The sequence below is a fragment of the Sinohyriopsis cumingii genome, chromosome 10, assembly GCF_028554795.1.
Source record: "Sinohyriopsis cumingii isolate HCF-2022 chromosome 10, ASM2855479v2, whole genome shotgun sequence".
Classification (NCBI taxonomy): domain Eukaryota; kingdom Metazoa; phylum Mollusca; class Bivalvia; order Unionida; family Unionidae; genus Sinohyriopsis; species Sinohyriopsis cumingii.
In genome coordinates this window covers 12,617,079-12,643,819 of record NC_142970.1, presented here as the reverse complement: position 1 = coordinate 12,643,819, position 26,741 = coordinate 12,617,079, and the positions used below count along the sequence as shown (strand labels likewise).

The 26,741-nt window shown below is 36.0% G+C and overlaps 1 protein-coding gene across 1 annotated transcript; it reads left to right on the top strand.

Annotated features, from left to right (window-relative positions):
* Positions 1 to 564: 564 nt before the first annotated feature.
* Positions 565 to 25,353, top strand: LOC149789612 (carnosine synthase 1-like). Its single transcript, XM_089973073.1, has 7 exons — positions 565 to 727; positions 14,397 to 14,576; positions 14,981 to 15,166; positions 17,860 to 18,098; positions 20,918 to 21,184; positions 21,760 to 21,821; positions 25,227 to 25,353. The coding sequence occupies exons 1-7, from the start codon at positions 565 to 567 to the stop codon at positions 25,351 to 25,353; spliced, it is 1,224 nt and encodes a 407-aa protein (XP_089829199.1).
* The last annotated feature ends 1,388 nt before the right edge of the window (positions 25,354 to 26,741 follow it).

Genomic DNA, 26,741 nt, shown 5'->3' with positions numbered 1-26,741 from the left:
TACCGATTGACTTTTACGTTTCCACTTCTCGGTAAAATAATATAGCACCACTGATGATTTCTCTATCTGATTATCTACATGGTAAACACATACTAATCCCAAGTTCACCAGTAGTCAAAAGATACTGTTAGTACGGGAAGTTTAATGATGAAGATGGAAAGCAGATTTAAGACACATAGATCTACAAAGTAAAACAATAAACCAGTCAGCTTACTGACATGAAAAGAATAACAGAAAGTATTTTAAATTGGTTGAAACTCTTGACTAATTTTCATGGTTTAAAAGTATAGTCTACTAGGCTGACACTGAAATTAACTTTAATAATATGTAAAATATATGTTAATATCTACGTATGTTATTCAACTAGACGCAGACTGATGTGCATCTAATTAGGTATGTCACGAAACCGGACTTTGTTGAGTTTATCGGTCGTGTTGTTGCTGTTGCAGATCACCACAATGTTTTGGATAAGGAATGATTGTAAGTAAAGTCCATCGAGTCGTTGAATTTGGCCAACAAGCTATGATGGTCTCATATATTCAAATGAATATGGATCTGAGAACAATGGCCACCAACAACATCAAGCTCATGAATAATCCCATATTTGTCAACACAATGGAGAATGTACGAAAACTAACCAGAGTCGACCTTGTTAACAATTATGAAAATGATACACTTCCAGAGCTTATTGCTGATCCTGCACTGGAATCCGGAAAGATCCTGGATGGTGGACTTATTGCATTTCATAATAAAAAAGCAAAACTGGAGTTACGAAAACCTACGTTGATTCGTCACTATTTGACTAGTCGAAGCTGCTCATATACGAGTTTAATAAAGTAAAACCGTTTTCCCAGAATCGAGTTAAGATGCTTTATACCGATACCAATTCACTGCTGATGCAAATAAGCACAGATGATGTTTACTCAGATATCGCAACAAGCACACTAGCGAACGAATTTGACAACAATGATTATCCGCAAGAACACCCATTAGGATGTCAGCAAATAAATGGACAAATAATCTTGTAAGCGGATTGAAATCTACGTGGGACTTCGACATAAAGTGTACTTAATCAAGATTGGACCAAACGACATTAAAATGCTAAGGCTTATTGTGCTGAAAGATCCCAGGCATGATATGTATAAGAATGTCTTAGAGAGCGATGCGAAGTTAGGTCAACGAGACAAAACAATGGTGTATATCGAGGCACGAAACTGAGATTTTCACCGCTTGAAATGCCAAGAGATGGATGTGTCGCCAATGAATTACCACTTTCACGTTTGGACACCATGCAATAGTAAATCACTATTGCATTGATAAAATAAATCTTGGTGTTTATTCCTTATTTGATGGAGCGACTTGCAATTCCTCTCGCTCAAATGCCTTTCTAGGAGGCTGTGCTAACCTTTCATTAACAGACATCAAATGATGAAATATTAGTTGTCCTGAAAAATCAAATTGATAGGAAATTGTAAACATCAGTGGACCATACTGGGTCAGTAGCGATACGTTGGCCATCTTCTAACTCTCCAAGTTCATATAAATACCGAACACAATTATTTCCGAGTGGTTCTAATGTTGATGGTAGTGAAATGGTGGTAGGGCCTCTCGTGAGTTTTCCGCCGAATGGCATCGAAAGACTTGAATTCACGTGTGATTTCATTATTTGGTACATGTATAACGGACGGAAGTCGTGTTATATTTCGTGGGATCGCACACTCAGAGTGCTAGCACTTCGAGATCATATTAATAATTCGCGTATGTCTTGATGTCCGAACAATTGTTACTCAAGTGTGCTATTAAATCGTTTAACAAATAGCTTGGTCACGATGTATATTAACATAAAAAATCGTTTAACAAATAGCTTGGTCACGATGTATATTAACATCTCCAGCACTAACTCGCACATATGTTTTGTTAACAGAGCAGCAACCGATCAGAGAAATTCTTCAACTGGATTGACTTGTAATAATCGTGGCCATGTTAATGTTTCACACGCATAGATACGTTTACATACATCACCTATACTTGCAAAATCTGTAGACGTTAATGATTCAGATTATTCTTATCTGCTTGTATCATCAACCGTATATCAGGCCCACAATAATTGTATCCAGGTATACGTTTGTCTTCAGCAGCATATTTACTCCATGGTGTTCCTGGTAATTTTACTAACGCATCAAAGACATTACCGCCAACATTTCTGTTAAAGCCCGCGTGTTTCCGGCCAATAGCACTGGAATGTCTGGAATAGGATTTTCTTGCAAACTTGAACCATATACGTGTTTGAATTCTAGTTTGATTTTCAGGACGAATTTCATGCTACATCGGACACATGAAGACATGCTTGTTTTATATAGTCAAAAGTTTCATATGGAACAATTATATTATTCGATGGCAGCACGAAAAAGGAAATTCAATATCACTGACTTATCTGCATAAGCAGCACATAAACCAGCCAGGAATAGTTAGGATGGAACCAGTACATGTATGGTTAATACTTAATTATTATAAATATCAACAAAACGAATAAATGTCCTTGCTTTCGTTAGCAAGAAAACACCTTCTTGTGAGTTGATGGTGCAACTAATATTTTACCAAGGTATAATTTAAGCTCCTTGTCTCTGTCAAAAACCTAAGGCCACATTTTATAAGTTTACAATTAACCGATATAGAGCATTTTGACTTTTTCACACAAGTGTGACATATCATCATACTCCAAACTACGCTGGACTATGAGAGACTTCTGAGAAATGTTGCAAACATGCCGAGCAGAGTTTATTCTCCACTATTATTATAAAATTTAACTGTAACATTATCAATGCGGATTTTATGCATTCTAGAGTACTGTTCGAGATCGTCACATGTCTGGTCCAGTACGTTCACATAGTAATGGAAATCACAGATTGGAATATTTCTTTGTATTTATATGGGCAGAGTCCAGCCGACAAAATAGAAAGAAGCACTGAGTCAACTTCTCTATCTCTAGCTTTTCGGCATTATCAGAGGCAGACGCTACTGTATAGATGATTGATGGCACTGTAAACTGGCTCCACTTCTCAGATGGAGTGAATGTCTGCCTCAACTGGATTGATTCTGGCAATAGGCGTCCTTTAAGAGGACTTCGCCGTACTGTCATCGCTCAGTATACCTTTCGATCGACCATTAAGACATACTACCTATCCAAAAGAAAAAGTTGCTAAACTATTTAAAATATAAACGTCTAACACAGATCATGGACCCAAACCAGGTACGTTGGAGTTCTATCTTGGAGTGTGAAAAATATCATAAACGTCAATGCGTAAGAAGGTCACTGTGACGTTCACTTGAAATTCGTCTGCGTTTGATTTACCTAGCTATGTTGTTCACAATATATTGTTAACACCAACACTTTCAATGTGTATTGTACTTGTGAATTTGCAATAGGAACTACACAAGTGGATTATATCAATTGCACGAGATTTCTAATTTGTAGTGGTTCAAATAAGTATTGCTGCCAGAGCTATTTATAGTGGTTATAGTGACTTTGACTAGATGGATACTAAAAGCATGTGACTTTCACCTGCTAAAATTGGCTTCTATGGATGGATTATAAAAATACCTACTAAGCTGGCTTCTACTTCTTGATTATAAAAATACCTACTGGAACATATTTTGTAAACAATTATTTGAAGAAAAAGAAAAATAATTTCAGTATTGTATCAACTGATTGTAGTTCATCTCTCATTTATCACAGAAACAAATTAATTTATGCATTTCACGCTTATTCACAGGGGATAATATTTTCTTGATATATCTCACTCTTTGATTTGCATATATATTTCACGATAGTTGACGTTTATAATTTGTTGTGGAAACTACTACATTCTTCGTGGATTAGAGCTTTTATAATCATTGTTTACATTCTGATCATTACCATATTGGGTTAGTATTCCAGGAATGGATAACAGATTTTTCAGCTCTAACCCCGTTGTGCAAAGACTCATGCTTCCCTTTTATCACTTCCAGAAAGGAAGGGAAATTTACGATGAATACGTGTAGGCAGCAGAGGCAAAAGTTCCTCAATACATTTCAGAAATTCCTGGAATCTTACGGAAGTGAAATGCCATTTCTTGATGAACTGAACGCCTGAAGAATACTCTTTGGATATCATGGAGAGGAAAAACGATCAAGAGTCATGTATTTGGTTGTTTTTGTCTGTGTTTATGAACAAGCCCGATTTGAAGATTATGGTTCACAATGTCGACTACTTTGAACCTATAAATAGCTCTACATCTAACATGCTGGCCATATTGATATCGTGCTCTCCGCAAAAGTTCTCTTATGATATATTGTTGGTCTAAGTTCAAAGGGTGTCAATCAGATATCCAAAATGACCATCATGTCATTCAACATGAAAATCTTGTCATCATTTCTAAATCAAACATAGGGTTTCCACCATAAGACATGTGATTAGTCTTAAATGGAAATGGCGTCAATGCGACATCCGGTATGTCCACTACAACAGCTAATTTGAACTCTTGCTTTTGTAGAAGAATATCAAAAATTGTTTCAATATTTAGACGTTACCAGGATGAAATGGTTTAATCTTAAAATCCAGAAAATTATTTTGTGGGCTGCGATAGGGCTGCTTGTTTTAAATAATAAAATTACAATAGTAAAGTGTAACAATGACCACGTTCATCTTTAATCAGTGGAATAATGGTACAATGTGAAAATGATAATTTTGAGTAATTCATATAATTATCTATTCATGTAAACTACCAGCCAACAACCATTACTTCAATCCTAAAGAGCTACACCAACAATATCACCAATAAGAAAAAGTTTACAACTTGACGACTGATTGTTTGCGATGTCCAGCTTGGAAATATAGTGTATACTATGTACGTCCAGTCCTAGATTTCAATCTACCGTTATTGTTTTCACTAAGATGTTTAGAAATTCAGACTGAATTAATCAAACAATTGTGCCTTACTGATTGCGTTTACTCTACACCCAATGACAAAATGTTTAATGCTTTCTTTGTTCATCGGAAACATCATACATCTGGCGCGAAGCTAAAATGACGAAATTGTCACGCCTTGTAACTTTAAATGGTAGTTTGCTATATATTTACCAATCTGCTGCACCAGTCTTTTTTATTATAATGAAATACAAAGAAAAGACAACAACAACATGTATAGTGGTTATTTCATTAACACAGTAATGGTTGAAACATCTTGCTTTATTAATTCTCAGTGAAAATCATGATATGCATTCTAAGGGAAACTAATCGTATAGTAGAGTTCATTCCAAGAGTTGTGTCCCATGGTTGGATAGGACACAATATCAACATATCCGTGACGTTATTTTCAAATAGTCAATAGGAAATGTATGAGGTGTAAACAGAATTATATTTTTATCCTAAATCTAGATGCCTTATCATATTGTTTTACAGAAACAGAGAATCCTATGGAAGCTCATGTGTCCCAAATTACAAAATTAAAATTTAAATTTGCTTCTTATAGGATAACAATGCGTTATTACGAGATAGTATTCCGTTTTTACGAATTAACAATTAACAATTAACAATATTAGGTTTTTACGAATTGTAATCTATTATGTGATGTATATATATATATATATATATATATATATATATATATATATATATATATATATATATATATATATATATAGTTATAATTTTTTATGAATATAAATTGTTATGATCGTTTATAAAGAAGATATTATATACCGAATTTCTTTTACACCGGTATAGATTTTATTTTAAGATATTTTGAGTGCCGGTAGATTGCATAGGCTCTATAAAAAGATGCCGCCAAGTTTCCAATAATAAAACTGTTTAGAAGTATTAATCTCAGTCTGTATATGCAGTTAATGCTTTGGTTGGATAATATGAGTGGATACATTTGTTACGAATATTCATTGGAATTACAAAGTGCTCATTGGACTAAAATATTATTCTTGGACTACATGTATTGTGAACTGTTCATTGGAGTTCGGTCAATGATACGTCAGGACTTTTGGCAGACCAGTACATTCTAGGATCTTAAATTCATTTCAGAGTATTCGCTTCTTTTGGATTTTGTGGAATTTTTATTGGATTATTTTGGATTCGAATAATTTTGCTGAATGTTCTTCTTAAATTTTCATTTTTTAACTTTGATAATTAAAATATTTGTGAAGTTTTACAAACCTTGTTGGGTTTGCATCATTTACGGAACTAATTTCTTTATCCTTTAATGAGGTTGCTAAGCCCTTTGAAACCTCCTTTACAATATTTAGGTCTATTGAATATATTCTTCTTTTTCCTCACTCTGTCTATATCACTCTATGTCTCCCTCCACCATTTTCACTCTCTGCCGTTTCCCCATGAGGATGAATATATGTGTCAAGATTTTTACCGCCTGATATATATGTACGTCATCGAGGAGAAATTTCCATGAATTTCTGCCTTTGAACCCCATAAACAAAAAACGGCAGCCTTCAAGCATCCACCTTGTACAAAAGTCTTCCACGTGAATCCTGCAGATTGTCCGTGAACTTACATGACCTGTTGGTCTTCTACATTTTCTATCACACTTACATTATCGTGTATCTGTTCAACTCAAAGACAAATAGTATGTGTGTTTAAGGAAATGTTTTGAATTCGAATAACAGCAAAATTGCGTCAGCAGCGAGTTCATCTGTCATCAGAATCATAATCATTTCTGGAAAGAATAGAGAACTCAGGCATTGATTAGTGTCGATTGCAAACCGAAATACATTGTCAGTGAAAACTTCTATTGCTGGACACAAAAGTCATGTCTGAATGCAAAAGTGTTACTAAAAATAGTAAACACACACTCATTCAAATCTTTTGTTTAATGATGTTACGCCAGGGCGGCTGTAGAAACGTGACGTCATCGCGTAACATCATTAAACAAAAGATTTGAATGAGTGTGTGTTTACTATTTACCTTGCATATTCGTTGTACCAAACGTGCAAATAAAGAAAGAAAAAATCGCTTCATTTTCTTATAAAATCAGTATTTACTTTGACAACATACAAAATCTGAAGCATAATCTAATAGGTTGCTGTTATTGCAAACAAATTCGGAAATTCTTTTTGATGCAGTAATCAATTGTATTTGCGATATCACGTTATTGTATCGAAGCCTATTCCGATCCTGAGGATTTGCAATAAGACTGATTCGCAGAAAATGTCGGATACACTGACCATATTTACTTTAATATGATTCTGATCAAATGTTTCATTAAAAGGTATATAATAGAACCTTTTATAATCAATATATAATAAACAAACAAACGCACAATGCAATGAAAGTTGAAGACTCGTGGAATATAAAGGAAAAAAAAAGACATATTGCAATGATGTGGCAGTATTTATTAGTCATTCCAATAGAAATGGAGCAGATTTTTTGTTTATATACCATTTTAGTTTTGGAGGGGTTGTGAAGAGTTTAACGCCATTTTTTTTAGCATCATGCGGCAAACACCTAGCATCATGTCATTCCCAGTCACATTATCCTGATACCAGGCTTACCATCATGTCATTCCCAGTCACATTATCCTGATACCAGGCTTACCATCATGTTTTTCCCAGTCACATTATCCTGATACCAGGTTTACCATCATGTCATTCCCATTCACATTATCCTGATACAAGGCTTACCATCATGCCATTCCCAGTCACATTATCCTGATATCAGGCTTACCAGTCCTAACTGTTACGACTATATGTTCATACAATGAGTAACAGAAAGAAACGACACCAACAGGTTTTACAAATCGTCGTAAAAGAATTAATTATCAAAGTTATGAATGAAAATATGAGAGGAATTTACAGTATTATGAAGTAAAATCCAAAAACAATCCTGATACGGTTCTATGAAAGTCCAAATGAATGAAAGTACCGTATGAATTTCAAAACCCGAAATCTACTGGTCCGCCTAGAACCGTGACGTTGTCAAAATATTGTTATCCAGAACTCCTTTGAATAATTAACAATAGTTCCAGAATAAAATTATAATCCAAATAATAATTCCTATTGAATAATATCTAAGTACAACATAAAACATGTCTGCAGACTTACAACAGGAACACAAGAGATGATAATGAATCCAAAATAGGAAAGAACATGATTGCTCAGTTCCTTCCTTATGTGCACCTTCAATTACGACTATATTTCACAACATACCCCCACGTGACAGATCGTACTACTCATTTTATCATTTGACCTAGCCCTCCCAATAGGAAGTTAATGAATTCTTCTAGAACAGTCCAAACTCCATTATCCAATGGGAAATTAACTCAGTAATAATAATAATAATAATAATAATAATAATAATAATTATTATTATTATTATTATTAATTACATAATTTTTTTAAAGCCAAATTCGCTTAATCACGACCAGGAATACCCCCACCCACACTCAAACCGATGTAAAATGGATACTATATTTAAGTGTAATATTACATGATATATGTACAATATTCAAGTACTAATTCTTCAGCAAATTAGAACTCATGCAAACACTTGTATAATAACCCAAACCCTAATAGAGTCTGATACAGTGATGCAGTTTTGTACTAGTACGGTTTAATAAATCATGCCAAATGGTACAGAAAGAGGTTTCAATTGGAACGATCGACTTCGAATTTTCGATGTTGACATGAATAGGGAATTTCAAAACGTAGGTGCCGAAATATTAAAAGAACATTTTTAAAGATAGGTTTTTGACTTCGGAAACTGTAGTTGGTAAGTAGTGATATATCTGTGACTGTGTTCTTTCTCTGATGGTAGGAGTCTCGTTAACGGCTAGTTGTTGTTGTTGTTGTGAGGTTTAACGCCATTTTCCAGCACAAGATAGGCTATACATGGCGGCCAGTATTAATGGTGGAGGAAGAACCAGGGGAAACCCCCCGGAAAGAACCACCGACCCACGAGAAGCTACTTGGAAGCTTTCTCACATACCCACATTGGCTGAATCTGAGACTCGAACCTGCGCAGACAGAGGTGAGATGGCAGTGATCCGTGACGGATAGCTTTAGACCACTCGGCCTCGCGAGGCCCCCCGTTAACGGCTAGACATATGATCTTCGAGAAAGATTCTCTAAAGACTTATATGCTATGATTCCTTTAAAACAAAGAATATATGCTTGTATTTGCAGCCACTGTAGAAGTGAAAACAAAGCATTCCAGGGAGTCAAAATAGCATCTCTCAATAATGCGCTCGCCTTTTTTATGGAGTTTGTCGGATGCGGATAAAATTTAATTTGACGTATACCCGTTATGGTACATTTGTGGTATATATCCAGAAAAAATAAAGTTCTAACGATGGCGGTGGTAGAAATTTAGAGAGAAATTTTAAGAGCTTAATTTTTCCGATTATCATTGCACATAGGTGATTTCTTGGTCAGCGTAAGTACCAAACAAATATTTAGAAGACAAAAACAATTTAGGTGCTTTTACGTTTGTTCGACGTAACATAAATTAGGATCGCTGACATTTTCTCAGTCAAAAGGTCATCGTAATATAATTTTTCTTTTAAAATGTAAAGATAATAATTTGGTCGGTGTTGTTCTTGTTTGGCCATTTCCCACCTTAATGTACGATTAATGTGGTATCATATTATTGATGCACCTCGCTGGTTTAAATGACCCGACGAATATTAATGTTCCATGAAATCGCCGTAATCATCTCGGTTAATGACGGTAATACGTAATTAAGGTGTCCTCGCCTGAATTCTGTATAAATAGCACAATTTGAGCTCGGCCATCACCCGATACGTTCACCTAAAGCACCTATTGTTTGCTTGTGTGTGTGCGTGTGTGTTAAATGGGGAGAGACTCATTGGTGGCATTGAGATGCTAGGGACGCCCTATATGATTTATGTAACATCTGTGGTGTGAGTGGAAAGGTGTGAAAGTTTAAGAAATGGGACTTGCATTCATTATATTCAACAATGTAGGACATCTCTGTAAATTGCAATGCACCTAGGTGTCAGAAATATATAATAAGGACATCAGCCATATATAACGAGGACATCAGTGATATATAATGAGGACATCAGGCATATATAATGGGGGCATCAGCCATATATAATGAGGACATCAGCCATATATAATGAGGACATCAGCCATATATAATGAGAACATCAGCCATATATAATGAGGACATCATAATGAGGACATCAGCCATATATAATGAGGACTGAGGATACCAGCCATATATAATGAGCACATCAGTCATATATAATGAGGACATCAGCCATATATAATGAGAACATCAGTCATATAATGAGGACATCAGCCATATATAATGAGAACATCAACCATATATAATGAGGACATCAGGACATCAGCCATATATAATGAGAACATCAGCCATATATAATGAGGACATCAGCCATATATAATGAGAACATCAGCCATATATAATGATGACATCAGCCATATATAATGAAGGCATCAGCCATATATAATGAGGACATCATCCATATATAATGAGGACATCAGCCATATATAATGAGGGCATCAGCCATATGTAATGAGGACATCAGCCATATATAATGAGAACATCAGCCATATATAATGAGGAGATCAGCCATATATAATGATGACATCAGCCATATGTAATGAGGACATCAGCCATATATAATGAGGACATCAGCGGTATATAATGAGGACATCAGCCATATATAATGAGAACATAACCATATATAATGATGACATCAGCCATATATAATGAGGACATCAGCCATATATAATTAGGATATCAGCCATATATAATGAGAAAATCAGCCATATATAATGAGGGCATCAGCCATATATAATGAGAAAATCAGCCATATTATATGATGACAACAGCCATATATAATGATGACATCAGCGGTATATAACGAGGACATCAGCCATATATAATGAGAACATCAACCATATATAATGAGGACATCAGCCATATATAATGAGGACATCAGCGGTATATAATGAGGACATCAGCCATATATGATGAGAACATCAGATATATATAATAATGACATCAGCCATATATAATGAGGACATCAGCCATATATAATGAGAACATCAGCCATATATAATGAGAACATCAGCCATATATAACGAGGGCATCAGCCATATATAATGAGAAAATCAGCCATATTATATGATGACATCAGCCATATATAATGATGACATCAGCCATATATAATGAGGACATCAGCCATATATAATGAGAACATCAGCCATATATAATGAGGACATCAGCCATATATAATGAGGACATCAGCCATATATAATGAGGGCATCAGCCATATATAATGAGGAAATCAGCCATATACAGTGTATAATGAAGATATTCATGTGCATTATCAATTCATACATTCAATAATTTTACTTTCTCTGGTGTGTAAATTGCTGTTTATGTTGTTATGGAAAGTTCTGGTACGCATATACGTTGTCATTTTTCATATGTTGTACCCCACACATCGCTTGAATGTTGGAGGTCGCTTCCGGTGAACTCGACGTTCTATTTCATTCATAAGTAGTAATTTTGTACGGTTTATAAGAATCTAAGAATCGAATCTGGCATAGATAGATAGATCGTTAGATAGATAGATAGATAATGTGTGTGTATGTGTGTTTGTTGTTACTCTCAGTCGAAGTGGAGCTAAAACTAAGTTATTAAATCGAACAATAACACTGTATGCAATACATCTTTGACCAGTGAACTAAATAGGTTCAACCTACGTGGTCATGGCTAGATGCGTACAGATTTACCATAGATATGGCTATCGGCGATGTCACTGGCTGGATGCATAGAGAAGTGGATTTCACCGATGCGTTACTGGTAAAGACCGATTCGTATGGGTAATCGTAAATTTGCTGAGAAAGTTATTAAGTGTGGGTCACAGGATGGGCAGAATACGCTTGGATTAAATGAAGCGACAACATTCCGGCCTGGAAATAACTGTAGAAATATATTCTTTCTCTTGTCTTGAATAGCAGTCGAATTAATTCTACTATTGATATTAGTTGAAAAAACCTCGTCATAAAAGAAAAATATTTGTTTTTAAAGAAAATCCTCCTAGTGAAAATGAAGTTTTCGGTGTCCTATTTAAAGAACCGATCTTTATTTATTCAAGCTAGTGAACCCAAACCGAACTGGTTTTGAAGTAAACGTAAAGTTTAGTAAAGAACAGATTCACTAAAACAATTTAGCATCGATCTTTAGCAGAGCAAAGTTGAAAAGACTACGGACATAACAGTGTTGGAACATAATCTGTGAAGGAAAAGGACTAGAAAGGTAAGTGAGGATGAAAAATGCAAGGCAAGTATATAATAAAAAAAAATACAAAAAAGACAGACGCATAACACCATGAACAAACAAAGAAGAAACGCTTTATTTTATAACTTATTTACTCGTATTTATTATACAGGTATTGTAGAAAATAGAAAAGCATAGTTTAAAGAATAATAAATTCATATTGTTAACAGGCGGATTAAGTTTATCATGTGTATAAACATGAAAGAGAAGAAAAAAGCTATGAAGGATGTTTGTATCAAAAAAAAAACAAACAAACAAACAAAACAACAAACAATTCTTGCATCACAAAAGTCCGAAAAGAAACATCACTGAAAAATATTACTTAATCTTGCATATCGGTCAGTCTCTTTTTTCGGGACACTGACAAGAAGTTGCAAAGTAAGAGAAGTTATTAAATGTCGTGGCGCATTGTACACCCTCCATGATAGGATTTGAATGCTGTGTGGATCAATATGGACAAAAATGCGATTCACACACACACACACACACACACACACACTCACACACAATTTCATTCTGTGAAATCATTTAGTTTTGTGTTGATATATAATTTGAGAGGAATCATTCATTTAAATTACCCATTGGAATTATCACTATTTTAGGTTTGTTGTGAATTGATTCAAATACATTCTGGATTATCTCATTCTGATATTACAAGACTGTTGGTACATCAAATTCAATACTATTGATACCTCGACACGTTCAGACTAATGACACAACAAGGCATTTAAAATTCTTGTTACACCACGGAATTCACGAATACTGGAATCTATACTTTTGGAGTTGTGAAAGAGCATTTATAATTATTTGGGATTTAATTCACAATACTGTTTATTTCTCTTAAATGTTTACTTTGTAACTTAGAGTATTAAATCGCTTGCTAATTTTGTTAAATTCGTTGAATTCACTTCTATTTGTTATTTATCTTGAGATCATGGAGTCGTAACAGAAATAGCGGGATTGTTTGGAATGTGAATCTTTCCGAAACATTTCAGAGATATTGACAATTGTGGTTAAAGTTTAACTGCTAACCACTGGGCCACAAATCGAGTGATAGTCGTTCCCATGACTTCTACAACCAGCTAACCACTGGGCCACAAACCGAGTGATATTCGTTCTCACGGCTCCTACAACCAGCTGTTTACATCTGGTTCTCGCTCAGATACCCTGTTGTGGAGTTGTAGGGAAGCCTTGCAATAGTAATATTATCTCTCCACGAAATAATCTACACGTGTTTCTGTGCGGTAAAACAATTAATTGGTAATGAACATTTACTCTGTGTCAGCTTAACAGTCTGGCCCATTAAGATTACCCATGCTTTGAATAGGATTGTCGTATTTGCGGCTGAATCAGCACTATTATGTGAAACCCAAGATGTGCAATTAAAACAAAGTTACATGAGTTGTTTATACATATGAGGAGGGCATCCTAGGCAGGTTCTAAGAAACGGACGTACTATGCTATGCAATTAAGCAATTTGGGGTTGGAAGCATATTTGTATATCATGAAAAATGATAAAGTTATAATAGGTCTTACTCACATTATGACAGCAATTTTTTCCTGTTGAATTTTATTGATATAGAAACATAACTAGAACCGAGATTTAGTGTAATATGTAAGAAAACTGTTATTTAAAAATAGTACTACATCCTCGATGTGTTACCCTAGACCGTGACCTTTAAATACTACTACTACTACTACTAGTAATAATAATACTATCACATGTTATGTTATACGCATGGACTTAAATACACGATTAAAAAAGGATTAATACAGACATCACTCTTGGACAATATGTACATGTATGATGATACAATTTGCACACGTATAGCAGAATGTCAGCGTCATACAGACATATGCACAATCAAATACAAGATATCTCTGGATGCAGTGATACAATTCATTAATGGAAACCGCAATGTATCATTCCAGAGAAACGTAATTTAGTAAAGAAATATTGCTGAATATTTATTTTGACTAAATGTATTTTTTCTAGGTTGTTTGAGTTTTGACTTTTGTCGTTTAATGGAAACAAACCAAGCATATGTTTCTTTACTTCTAGTTGTTTGCAAAATGATTCGGATTCCATATGACCATCAAACTGTTGGAGAGTATGAACGTACAGATGAGCAGGCGGTGTTGAACACCATTCACATTACAACCATACCCGATGATGACAGAACCAGGACTGGTTCACGCGAGGAATCTTCCACCAATGTTAACCTGGGACCATTTTGTGAAGGTAGCTCTACCACCATCACAGTGAATACAGCTGTTATAATACTTTTACTGCTACTTCTTACGCTACTGTCACTGTTACTACTAACAACTAAAAACTATAAATGTGGACTACAACAAAACGCCTGTATCATGATATATCTTTCTTTCTTTCTTTCCCAAAATGTAGCTTTTAAAATAATGAACAGATTATTTTGTTTCTCCTCCAGAATACAATCCTTATTAAAATATCAATTAACTTCAAAAATAGACATTGATCCACTTCAAAGTTTAAGTAAACAATTCGCTTCAGCACAGTTTTGTTTGCAAGTTTACACTGCTTCTTTTCTGAAAGAATTAGATCTTTCTATAGACTGGTGCATGGCCAAGCCCAAAGTTTCAACAATACCTTCTGTTTTAATGTTCTAGGTACCCCCATCCCACCTGAAGATGAACACATCATGAATTACTACGAATCCCTGCAGTATATGCTGTACGAGACTGGGTATCCTGAAACCGTGGATAGGACAAATCAACCAATCCCTGCACAGAAGAACGATGTTTCCATATGTATCCTCTCTTCAGCAGTGAAATGCATGTCCATTCTCATGGAAGGTTAATTCATAAATCTGTATTTTTGTTCAAATTTGGATTGAAAAGTAATTGGGATTATTGTCTGCCTGTCATTCCATCTGTCATCAGTACTTATGTTAGGGCATGCGCTTTGCTCATTTTCTGAGATACTTTGCTCGTAGCGTCATATAAGTTGGTATTGCGATGTCGTCCTGGATTATTCAAGTAAAAGTTAACTATGACTATATAGTTCACGGTATCGTAATTTTCTCCTTTCATACGACACATTATGCGATATTGTGAGCACTTATCCTTTGGCACCGCCATTACAAACGTATCTGTCGATGTTAAGATATTGTATTTCCCTTTCTCTAGACTTTCGATAAATTCTTCTTGGAACTACGACTACCGCCATTGCGACATATTCTGTCACAGTCATGTACTTTTCTGCTCCAGTGTTTATTCGAACTTTTCATTTACATCTGTTTCTCTGTCACTGTTTTATATACAGTGATACAACTTTATCGGTGTATTCATCTTGCATAATGCTACGTACCATGGTCAAAAGGAAAAAAATGTGACCTACTTTCACGCTCCATGCATTACATTAAAGTTTTGCATTTTGCTATGTTCTTCTCGCACTCTTGTCATTGCAAAAAGAAACCTCGATGGGTGTAATTCATAATGTAGGCACTGCTTAATACGGAAAAAAAGATTTCAGTGGCCTATTTTCACCCTTCATTAACTGAGGTATATTTCTGAAATTAGCTCAGTTTCTCAGACACTTTTGCATGCAGTCAGGGAACTAGGGTGTATTAGTCTTCGAAGATGCTACTAATCACAGACAATATTATGTCACCGCAAACTGCTTCCGCAGCTTAGAGACCTTTAGTGTTTTTAATAAAAACAGATGAGGCAACAATTCTGCGGATGTCCTGTATTATACATTTGAGTTAGCTCCTTTAATCCAGCACTGATGCATATGCTCCGACATAACACGGTACGTACTTTCTTCATGATACTACAGCACGAAAGAAAAATAGGACACTGTGATGTATTTTTCATGGTTTAGTGAAAGTTGCTTAACAATACGTTTCTCAGTAGGATGGTATTTAGACTTCACATATAGAGCACAACACCTTTCAATGAAAATTATGTCTCTTTTACCTATATGTCATGGTCCAGTGATTCATTCCGAAACTTGTTTGATTGCTGTTTCTCTTTGGATATGCGGTTGCAATCGTTTCCTCCCTATGTGTTACCATCCTTGATAACCTGCTTGACTTCTTCAAAACCATTGATAATTAGGTCGCAGACATTTTCTATTGAGAATTCATCGGATTTAGTGCTGATGTCTGAAGGTCGAAGTGACATCTTCCCTTTCATCTCTTGTCTTTTTTTTCGCATATCGATCAAGCAACTGATGTTTCTTATCTTCCTCGTCGTGCTTTTTTATTGCCAAGTGTAATTGTTGAAGTTTGTCCCTATATGAGGTAAGCACAAACAAAATAACGATTCCATTGTCTTTGAAAATAGCTATTACTTTCTATACATCAAATATTGCTGCAGCCTGGAGATGACATTCAGACGGTACTGTTGGCCACTTGTCTTGTGTTCAAAAATGGGTGGATGGCATTATCCACATAATATATCATCTACCACTCTTAAGTCACGATATTATGGCCATGATCATCAGAACGCCTGTATGATGTAAGTTTACGAGCAGTGGTTTAACTCGGAAAAATGCAACGAAACAGTGTAACGAATTCATCTTGAGCATGTGTTTGATTCGTTCTTGTACAGGCGTTAGCATTGTATTTTGTTTCCGGAATAATTTTCTTCATTGGCATTCTGTATTTTGGGCATCTGTACAGGTAACTTCATGAAATTCAATGTCTTTATATATGCAAACTTCTGCTGAATCAGCAACAAAATATATGTTGCCATAACAATGTCTTGGATAAAACCACATTAATAAATGAAACCACTGTACCCGTGTTTAGACAAATGAAACCACTGTACCCGTGTTTAGACACATTAAACCACTGTACCCGTGTTTAGACAAATGAAACCACTGTACCCTTGTTTAGACAAATGAAACCACTGTACCCGTGTTTAGACACATTAAACCACTGTACCCGTGTTTAGACAAATGAAACCACTGTACCCGTGTTTAGACAAATTAAACACTGTACCCGTGTTTAGACAAATTAAACCACCGTACCCTTGTTTAGACAAATGAAACCACTGTACCCGTGTTTAGACACATTAAACCACTGTACCCGTGTTTAGACAAATGAAACCACTGTACCCTTGTTAGACACATTAAACCACTGTACCCGTGTTTAGACACATTAAACCACTGTACCCGTGTTTAGACACATTAAACCACTGTACCCGTGTTTAGACACATTAAACCACTGTACCCGTGTTTAGACACATTAAACCACTGTACCCCGTGTTTAGACAGTAGTCGTGCTTCTCCTGCAGACTAAGGTCCTACTAGTTTAGACCTCACTATGACAATGTCAGGGGTCATAACGCATTACTTTTGTCAGTACTTCATTTGTACCCAGATTAAGAATTGAATTTAAAGTCATTTCAGGGCCTGTAGTAGGGCATCAATAAGTACATTTCTCGCGATTGTTCTGATGGTTAAAGGCAACTATTTGCGACACAAGAAGAGTAAGACATTTTTCCATGCAGGCATATACTTTTTCTGATATGTATATCAGGTACAAGACGATGTCCCGGTAATATCCTTTTGGTCTTGTCAACTACCTGGTTGTCTAAAAAGAAATCGGAAACAAAGGAAGGTCTCTATTCGCTTTACGTGCACAAAGCCATTGCTTTTGGGGTTGCTGGTCGATCGTTTCTGGAGACATACAAACCCCCACGAAGAGTCACGTACTTTGTCAACTTCTTCAACAAGGCCTGCACGAACGGACAAATACAGGATGGCAAGCAATTTGAGGTAAACATGCTTCACGTAATGTTTTGTTTTTAACACGATCCACATGTGACTTACGCATTGTTTGCATAAGACACGCAGTCTTGAATACCTTAATTAGAATAATTTCTGTTGATATGGGCGCTAAATCAATCTAAATAAGGATTGTAATTAATTTCCTTTTCTCCCAGGGCAACTAAAATGATAATGCCGGCAACCTTTCTTTGTGAATATGAAAATCATGTCAAGCAACCGACAACTACCGTTAAAGATTATGATTAAATAAGTTGTAATGCATTAGTATATAGTTCCCAGCTTCAGAGTTTTGTGGTCTATATTTCCCTACTGGGAACCTGTTGCAGCGTGTCGAAAGTATCGTCATATTATTGCATAGCTGAGTGCTGCGTAATAGCTATAGACAAGAGGCCACACAAATCCATGTCTTATCTGATCCAACAATAACAGTACGCATCACCTGTCCTCTGTGCTAACCACTGAAGAAACAAGACGCACCGAAGTTTGTATTTTGTTAACGGACTGACGTATTCTAGTACTTTCTATTATCTTCGGTTTGACACATCTCAAGCCTATAACCTTGTTTTACATGTTCTTCTTCTGTACGAGAAATAGACAATATGTGACAGTTGTTTTTTGTTGAGTGACTTTAGATTAAAAAAAAAATATTTCACTTAAATTAATTACACCAAGTACAGATCTTGGTTGTGGGGTGGTTAAATAGACCTTGCACATGGAAATTTTACAATTCTCCATATAGAGATGGGATGAATGATGCGGTCTAGCTTGATATAAACATAAGAAATGTGTGTGTGTGTGTGTGTGTGTGTGTGTAATTTGGATTTTTAACGTAGCTTTAACAATGTTTCAGTTATATCGCTACGATGTCTGCAGTGTGACAGTTTATAGTGATGTCTAGCACTGGGACATCATACCGCAGACATGTCGCATGATGTCCTACCCAGTCCCATTATCCTTACACCAGGCCGACCAGTCCTAACACTGAACTGTTGATGGTGAGCGCCATTTGTATAAGTCTTTGGTATGACTCGGCCGGGGATCGAACCCACGACCTCCCACATCCAAGGTTGACGCTCTAACCACTAGGCCACCGGAACATAGGAAATGTAATAGTTTCTTGTCAGTGAAGGCCAATAACACGAACACTGGCGGACAACAAGAAGCAGTCTAAAATGGAAAATGTTTAATTGTGCTGCATTTGCTGACCTCAGACCGATTAAATATATGTATTTGGCATGTAGAGAGCATGGTTATAACAGGCTTTGCAGACTTGTCCTCTGGTGTATTCAGCCAGATTAGTGTTGGTTCAGATACTCTTGCTAAAATTATACATTGCTGAAGCGGCCTTTCAAATGTTTATACTGGTTACTACGCCAGAAGAGAAGTTTTCATTGATGCTAGACCGAAGGTATTTGAGCTAGCTGACGACCTCAAGTTCAACGTTGTTGATGGAGATGGAATGAGCCTATAATTTTGTTTCACGGTCGTGACCTTGTTTGCCATCTGACCTTGTGTGATGGTAGATTCCCTGAGTTGATTGGCCAAAGACGTATTTCAGTAAAGAGAGAGAGAGAGAGAGAGAGAGAGAGAGAGAGAGAGAGAGAGAGAGAGAGAGAGAGAGAGAGAGAGAGATGGGAGAGGGGAGCAGAATATCCAACAAACAGGATGAGGACACATAAATAAGATTTGGGGAGATTAGGACAACAACTGTTCTTGCTTGAATCCATTACGCATCTCAAATGCATATAAGGATGTGCCGACAAACAGAATTGCCCCGTGTTTCATGTTTTCATCGAACGAATTGATGAAGCTGAGAATATTTTGGGGACATTCAATCGTTTCTATAGAGATTGAACAGGAAGAATCTGGTGACAAGGTCGAAAATGGTTGCGAGGGCAAAGATGGCTATGTAGAAAGACGTTGTTTGTCCTCTTCTCTTCTCATGCATTTATCTTAGCGAGAAAATCATGTCGCACGTTGACATGTCTGTTGTGTGGATGCTGTGAAGCGATGCTGCAGTTTACTTTCGATGGCGCAAACCCAGGCAGGTTAATATGATTACATTGGATTGTCACGCTTCAGCCCTCCCCTCTCAATGTCTCTGATAGAGATCAAAAGTGTAATGTTTATTGCAATAATATAAATGTCCAAGGCAAATATAACTGTTCAGTGCAGACGAGAAGGTATAGGTGGAAAAACTGTCGAATCAGATAAAATCATATCATTTTATATCACCACTAATGCATTATTATTGCAAGTTAAATTTGTCCTTTTAAAATGTATTGTATCCCCCAAATATGGAGGGTGGGAGAATAGTGTACCTATCCTTGGATTCGTAGGTGCAACAATGTTTTTGTCATTAAATGTGGCAATGCTAAGAAACTTAAATAACACATTTATATACTGTATATATTAGTTAACATATACATATTACGTTATGATTTTGAAATAAGCCGAAATATGTTCAAGTTATGACATGCTTGATGGATACACGATATGTTATTTTAGTGTGTTACTAACATACTATTGCATTTTATAATCCTTTTCACTTTTATACCTTTCAAGTTGTACTAAATGTGTAGAATCTATTTTTAGTATTAAAAATTACTTTTAATTAAAGGTTTAAGTACTAAAATTTACAAAGTTTTATGAAGTACAACAATTACCAAACCAAAGAAGTCAGGTACAGAAATAATTATGATTCACTTTAATACTTTTCAAAACATCAAGAATGTACTGAAATTGCAATCATATACCGACATAAAAGTTTGATTCACCTGACCAGTGTGTTCTTTGCTATATCACAGGCTGATCTTGACTGTCCAATGAGCAGTTCCCTGAAGCTGATCAGGCTGACAGATGACATATTGTGGACTCGCTGCATCATGTCTAAAGTTGGTCTGGCTTTTCCGGAGACTCTTGCTTTCGTTTACAACTCGGACATGGTTTATCCCAGTAAAGAGCCAGATGTCACTGTTGTTCACGTAGATCAGACGAAAACTAACTTGAAAGAGATCGTTGATGCGGCAGTCAGGAATTTCCTTGAGCGATGTGCTCATAAAGAAGTGAAAATGGTAAGAAAAGACGTTTTCCACATCATACATGTAAAATGAATATTACAAGAGTTGATATACATTTTTCTGAAAATTCGTTTAAGATAAACTATTAAAACTCAATTAAGTTGGGAGAGATTTGAATGTCGTTGTCAATGCAATACACTATGAGGTCTCCACCAACAGATTGGATAATTGCTAGGACTGAGAAATATTTTCCCAACACCGACACCCCATGATCAACAACGAATCACGATAATTTAGCAAAGCCCTAAACGGACACATAACTACGAATATCACGTAGATAGATTTCTATCAATACCCACTCCTCCGAAAAGCACTCATCCCCGAGTTATCACAAGGGTCATTCTTCTGGCCACAAGTTTCAAATAAATGCTCCCTAGAATCAACTACGTACCCAAACATAATTACCCATCTGACTCAGAATCATTGCATCTGATTGGCTAGGTCATCCACTCAGAACAAACTAAAGATAAATCATAATCATTCATCGCGCAAAATGAAATAAATATAAAGAATAGACAAAACTATAGAAAATGCAATAAAATACGACACTTATTTGACTGTTCTATTAGGGCAGCGAACTCTCTCATATAGCAGATTACAACTCTGTTCAGAAAAATCAGGATCTTCTCAAGTATGTTGGAGAACGTTTTAGCTTGATCCCACAATTGTTTTTGTTTTCTCAGCTGACTTTTACTATGACCTACTTTCACTTCGTGAAAGGACATTAGTATTTAAACTCAAGTTTAATTATGAGTTTTCCACAGGTGTGTCGAGGACCCTTAATCGACTACCACCACTCTCCAACAAAAAGTATGACAGCATAACATCGATAACCGCCACCAGCGCCCTCAACACGTATACAAAAACCCATGTCGACAGCGGACTGTCTAAACAACATTAATGTCAGCAGACCCGTATCGATGTTTTGATGCTGGTCCATATATGACCACAAATTGTGATATGCAAGTGCGGGTTGATTTTCTGCATAGTCAACCCTAATCACTGCAGTAAGTTTCTAATGACTTTAACCGCAAAGTAACCCCAATCACTCACAGTTCGTCAAATATAATTTTATATTGCGCTTGGTTATTACCTCGTGCTGTAGTTTGGAATGCTGACAACACATACTTGGTTCAATAAAACCATGTTCTAGACTTATTTGCCATGTAAGTTTGTCCGTCATATCACTTGGTGGGTGTGCAACGATAGCGTGATCCAGTTCCCGACAGCATCAACGATAAGTCCGTGAAGATGTAATCAAAGGTATCCAGAAAGTTAAAGTTAAAAACTCAATTTTTTCAATAGCACCTTTAGTAGGTCAAATTGTATCGGTGGTGTTGTCTTAAAGAAATAAGGCGAATGTGTGTGTAGCTCCTATGACAACCCATTGGTGTATCTGAGGAAAATAGCACAGGAAAACTTAAATTAGTCTCTCTCAAGTTGTGATCGACGCTAATCCAGGGGGAAAAAAATCGGGTTGGTGTTAATTAGAGCAGGCTTTGGTCTTTCTCCCCAGAGTTACTGACGTCTCCAATAGTATATGATTTATGATTTGCATTAATAGTTGCATCTTCGACAAACATCTTAGTTGGACTAGCCATTGTCGTGTAAACATCGCTGTATATAGCGAATCCCAAAACTGTAGTGGCAATATCAACATTGTCAGGAATGACGTGCCATTATTATAATACTGCTATGGTGGCCTAAGTGGTTAGAGCGTCCTCTTCGGATGTGGGTTCAATCACGACTATATTTGGGAAAAGGAAATGACATTAAAATCGAGATTTAATGAACATAGAAGACCAAATTCAAGCTCGTGTGAACTATTACGGCACATCCACATTGTTTGACCTGGCCATGCTGTAACTTGGAACTCAGAAAAAATCCTGGATCGAGCCTGGTTTGATCGGAGGCTTATGGAATCGATCTACACCCGTGCTCACAAACCGACGCTGAGCAGGGCCGTTACCACCTGACGCATATCTGGGACAATCTGTTAACGAACGTCACCATTCCATCGAGTGATGTTAACAGTCACTAGAAATTAAATCAGTCTGCTTATGAAGTCCTTAGCGCGAGGTCGAAAGCTTCGGGTTAGCTTTCTCCATAGTGTTTGTGTATGTATGTGGTTTAAAAGTTAAAAATATTGTCAAATATTAACGTTTTCATTAGAGTTACTAAACAATCGATATTCGTTCGGATAATCGCTGGTATCAAATTCATTGAGCAAAACTGGTTCTGTCTTGTCCGCATTCACACCGTTGGTGGTAATATACATCATCATTGAATCATTGTAGTTGTACTACAGTTTGACCCGATCCTGGTAAAACGGTTTGATCTTGTCAAAATAAAACTCGTTTATTAGTAGCTTCGACTAGACAAGTACTGTCAAACCACCACCGATTGGTTACACCAGCTATGTTTCGATTTTTGTTACTGTGTACGGCAACAAGTCCACAAAGCTCTTCCAAAATTCAAAGGACAGGTCAGAGATTAGCCTTCGAAACTTTTGTCTTGTCACTAACAAGATCTATGCGATTTTGTTTGCTCAGATTCTCTCTATTTTCTAAACAAAGTAAAGTTCATAAATTTAAGGTAATATGTCTTAAACTCATTTGTGGCCGTTGCAAGCAGATCCGTATTCATTTGTATATACCATGCCATCTAAGCGTTCTGGAGAAAGTCAAGCATACTCGTTGTGTATCATGTAAATGTTCCAGATTTTAAAGCATTCCACCGATAGATTATCGCTAACTTGACCAAAGATGAAATAGAAACTATGGCTACTCAATGAATTTTAATTTTCCCAACTTACGCTCACTTGAAGCTAATTCAAATGACCCGTCAGTAAGTATTACACCAAATCAAAAAGGACAAGACATTGTACGTTTTTATGCAATGACATGAAATATCTTGGAGCGTTCACAAGTTTCCTTAAGTGTTTGTTTCGTATTTGCTTTTAGTAAAAGCTCTTGATACTTGTTTCCTGTGCTTGCGTCGCTCCTCTTTTTCGTCGTTGTACCACATTTCGTAGATATGCTGAATATTGATGGGTTCGGATTATGTTGTTGTATTAATACCCAAGAAATTTGTTTAATTGATTTTCTCTTGGATATCTTGATCATTGCAGCTAGAACAATATCTGAAATCATTGGAGGATTCATTCAAATAACAATCCTTTCTAGCATCATATGTAGCGAGTGATTTACTCAGCTTCATGGACTGCATTGTTTTGGCACTTTTTGCACAATATTATATAAATTAAGTATTTTTTCTGCAAATAATATGCTAGTTTATTCCGTTAAGATTATTCTTATGTTCATTTATTTATCACTTAGTTTTTGAAAACGCATATAACATCTTTTCGAATCTCTTTGATAGTTCTGTATAATGCATTCAAACGAAACAAGTGTTTCTTTGAAACGTTTATTACACATTTTGTGCCATTATGTACCGCTGTGATTCCTCAAAACAAAATTAGATATTTGCTATGCTTTTTGCTACGTATGACGTTGTATGATCAACACCAGAGGAACTATTTGCGTGCCAAACAACATACTAGAAGATTCAGATATCACTGGAAACCAGATATGCTTCAAAGATTATGAATGCCACATATTTGCAACTGATTTGGACTTTGTATCACCAGAAATCCTTTCATATTTCATAGGTCACAAGCTTAGACTCAGAAGTCATCCCAACTATTAAGGAATTAATTTTCTCCGGAACATGGACTCGAACCAGTAATGCTGTGTTTAATAGTACGATCATTTATTTTTCACGGCTCTTGTCTGTGTTAATACAGTAAAATCAAAACCTCGTATATCAAGTTAAGAAATTTATGGACAACACGTAACCCCGCCCATAATCAGCTACTATAGAAGAAAAAACGAAATTTTAAATTACTATTTATGACACGCAGATCTACACATGGCCACGTGTAATGGTAAGCATACATAGTGAATTAATAGTAACTGAATGTCTAAAAGATATTTAAATGCGTGATTAAAAATATTCAGTTATTTTTCGTTATTAGGAAGAAATACTCCACGGGTGGCACACATTATGTGGCTTACTTGCCAAAATGGGCACAAGTCATGAGGGATGGAGGCCGTATATCAGGAATAGAAAGGCAAAAGCAGCAAAAATTATATCCCGGATGATTTTCGTTTCAAAACTTGGAAAATCAATTTGTAATTTTGGTTGCCTTGTCACTTGGGCATGAGTGGGAACGAAATGGCAGCTAAAGCAGCCAAACGAGCAACACAATCATACATTCACAAATGGAAGATTCTATATCCTTACTTCAAAGTCTGTATTCCTCCCCATGCTGGCGATACTTTGCAGAATATGAGGAATGAAATCTCCACACTTTTCAGAACATCAACCCACCATTGGATAGTTGTGGATAGTTGTTCCATGGTACATAATAAAGCAGAGAGATGAGGCAAAATTGTGCCCATAAAATATCATCCACACATACATGGCTCACACATACCTCCTGAAGAGTGAACCTTACAAGAGTCCACTGACACTGGAGCTCTTTCTTGTCAAGTGTGTTTATTTCCACAATGACGGACAGAAGTACTTTGATGTGATATAATTGAAGAAACTGTACTAATACGTTCCACCAGAGAGAATCTCAGATATTTTCGGTGAATGCGTTTTAGCATCAAATTTTAATGGTGTCTTAAGGATTTTGCATTGGCTACCGTTATTTATTATTTTATATACATGTTACAGAATTGTGACATATTTACATTTCATATTTTATCTTGTTCCACTTAAAGTTTACATTTGTTTGGTATGGGTTATTATTCTTAAGTTTTACATATATATATATATATATATATATATATATATATATATATATATAATATTTACAATTTTAATAATTTTGTTTGGCACTACATAGTCACGTTTTTACTGAGGTGCCGTAAACACCACGACATACACTGGTGCCTTAATTATTCGAGATTTTCTTTTTCTGCCAACCACCTTTATTGGCAGTTAACCTCAATTATTAAACATCCCAGTTTTCAGACTCCCTTTATTTTCCGCCATTTTCCTGATATTTAAAGCATACTGTATTTTGTTATTTAGATTGTCGTGAAACCTTCTGGATTGATGTGGCGTGGTTGTAAGTGTGTGACTTCGCATTTGAGCCATGAATGTGAAGAAATTATCAGTGACGTCCTGGAACTTTTTGCCGTGATTTATCAAGGAGACGCTGTGCTGGTGGAAACTTTCCTCGAGACAATTAAACCCAACAAAACCGCTAATGGTAGGCAAATACATACAATATAAAATACAACCATGACTAGATCTTCTTCCAAATACCCATAGTTTTTATATGATGTTGGTCTCAAAACACTGCTGGGTGGATGGACAAACTCACGAAAACTATCACAATGTCGACGTACTAAAATTACGATGAGGAATGATTTAATTAGTACAGTGATCCGGTTATTATGGAACTGTAGGCAAAGTAGTGACAGAAAGCCTTATGATTTATATAGCTTGATAGACCTGATAATGATACCATACGTTT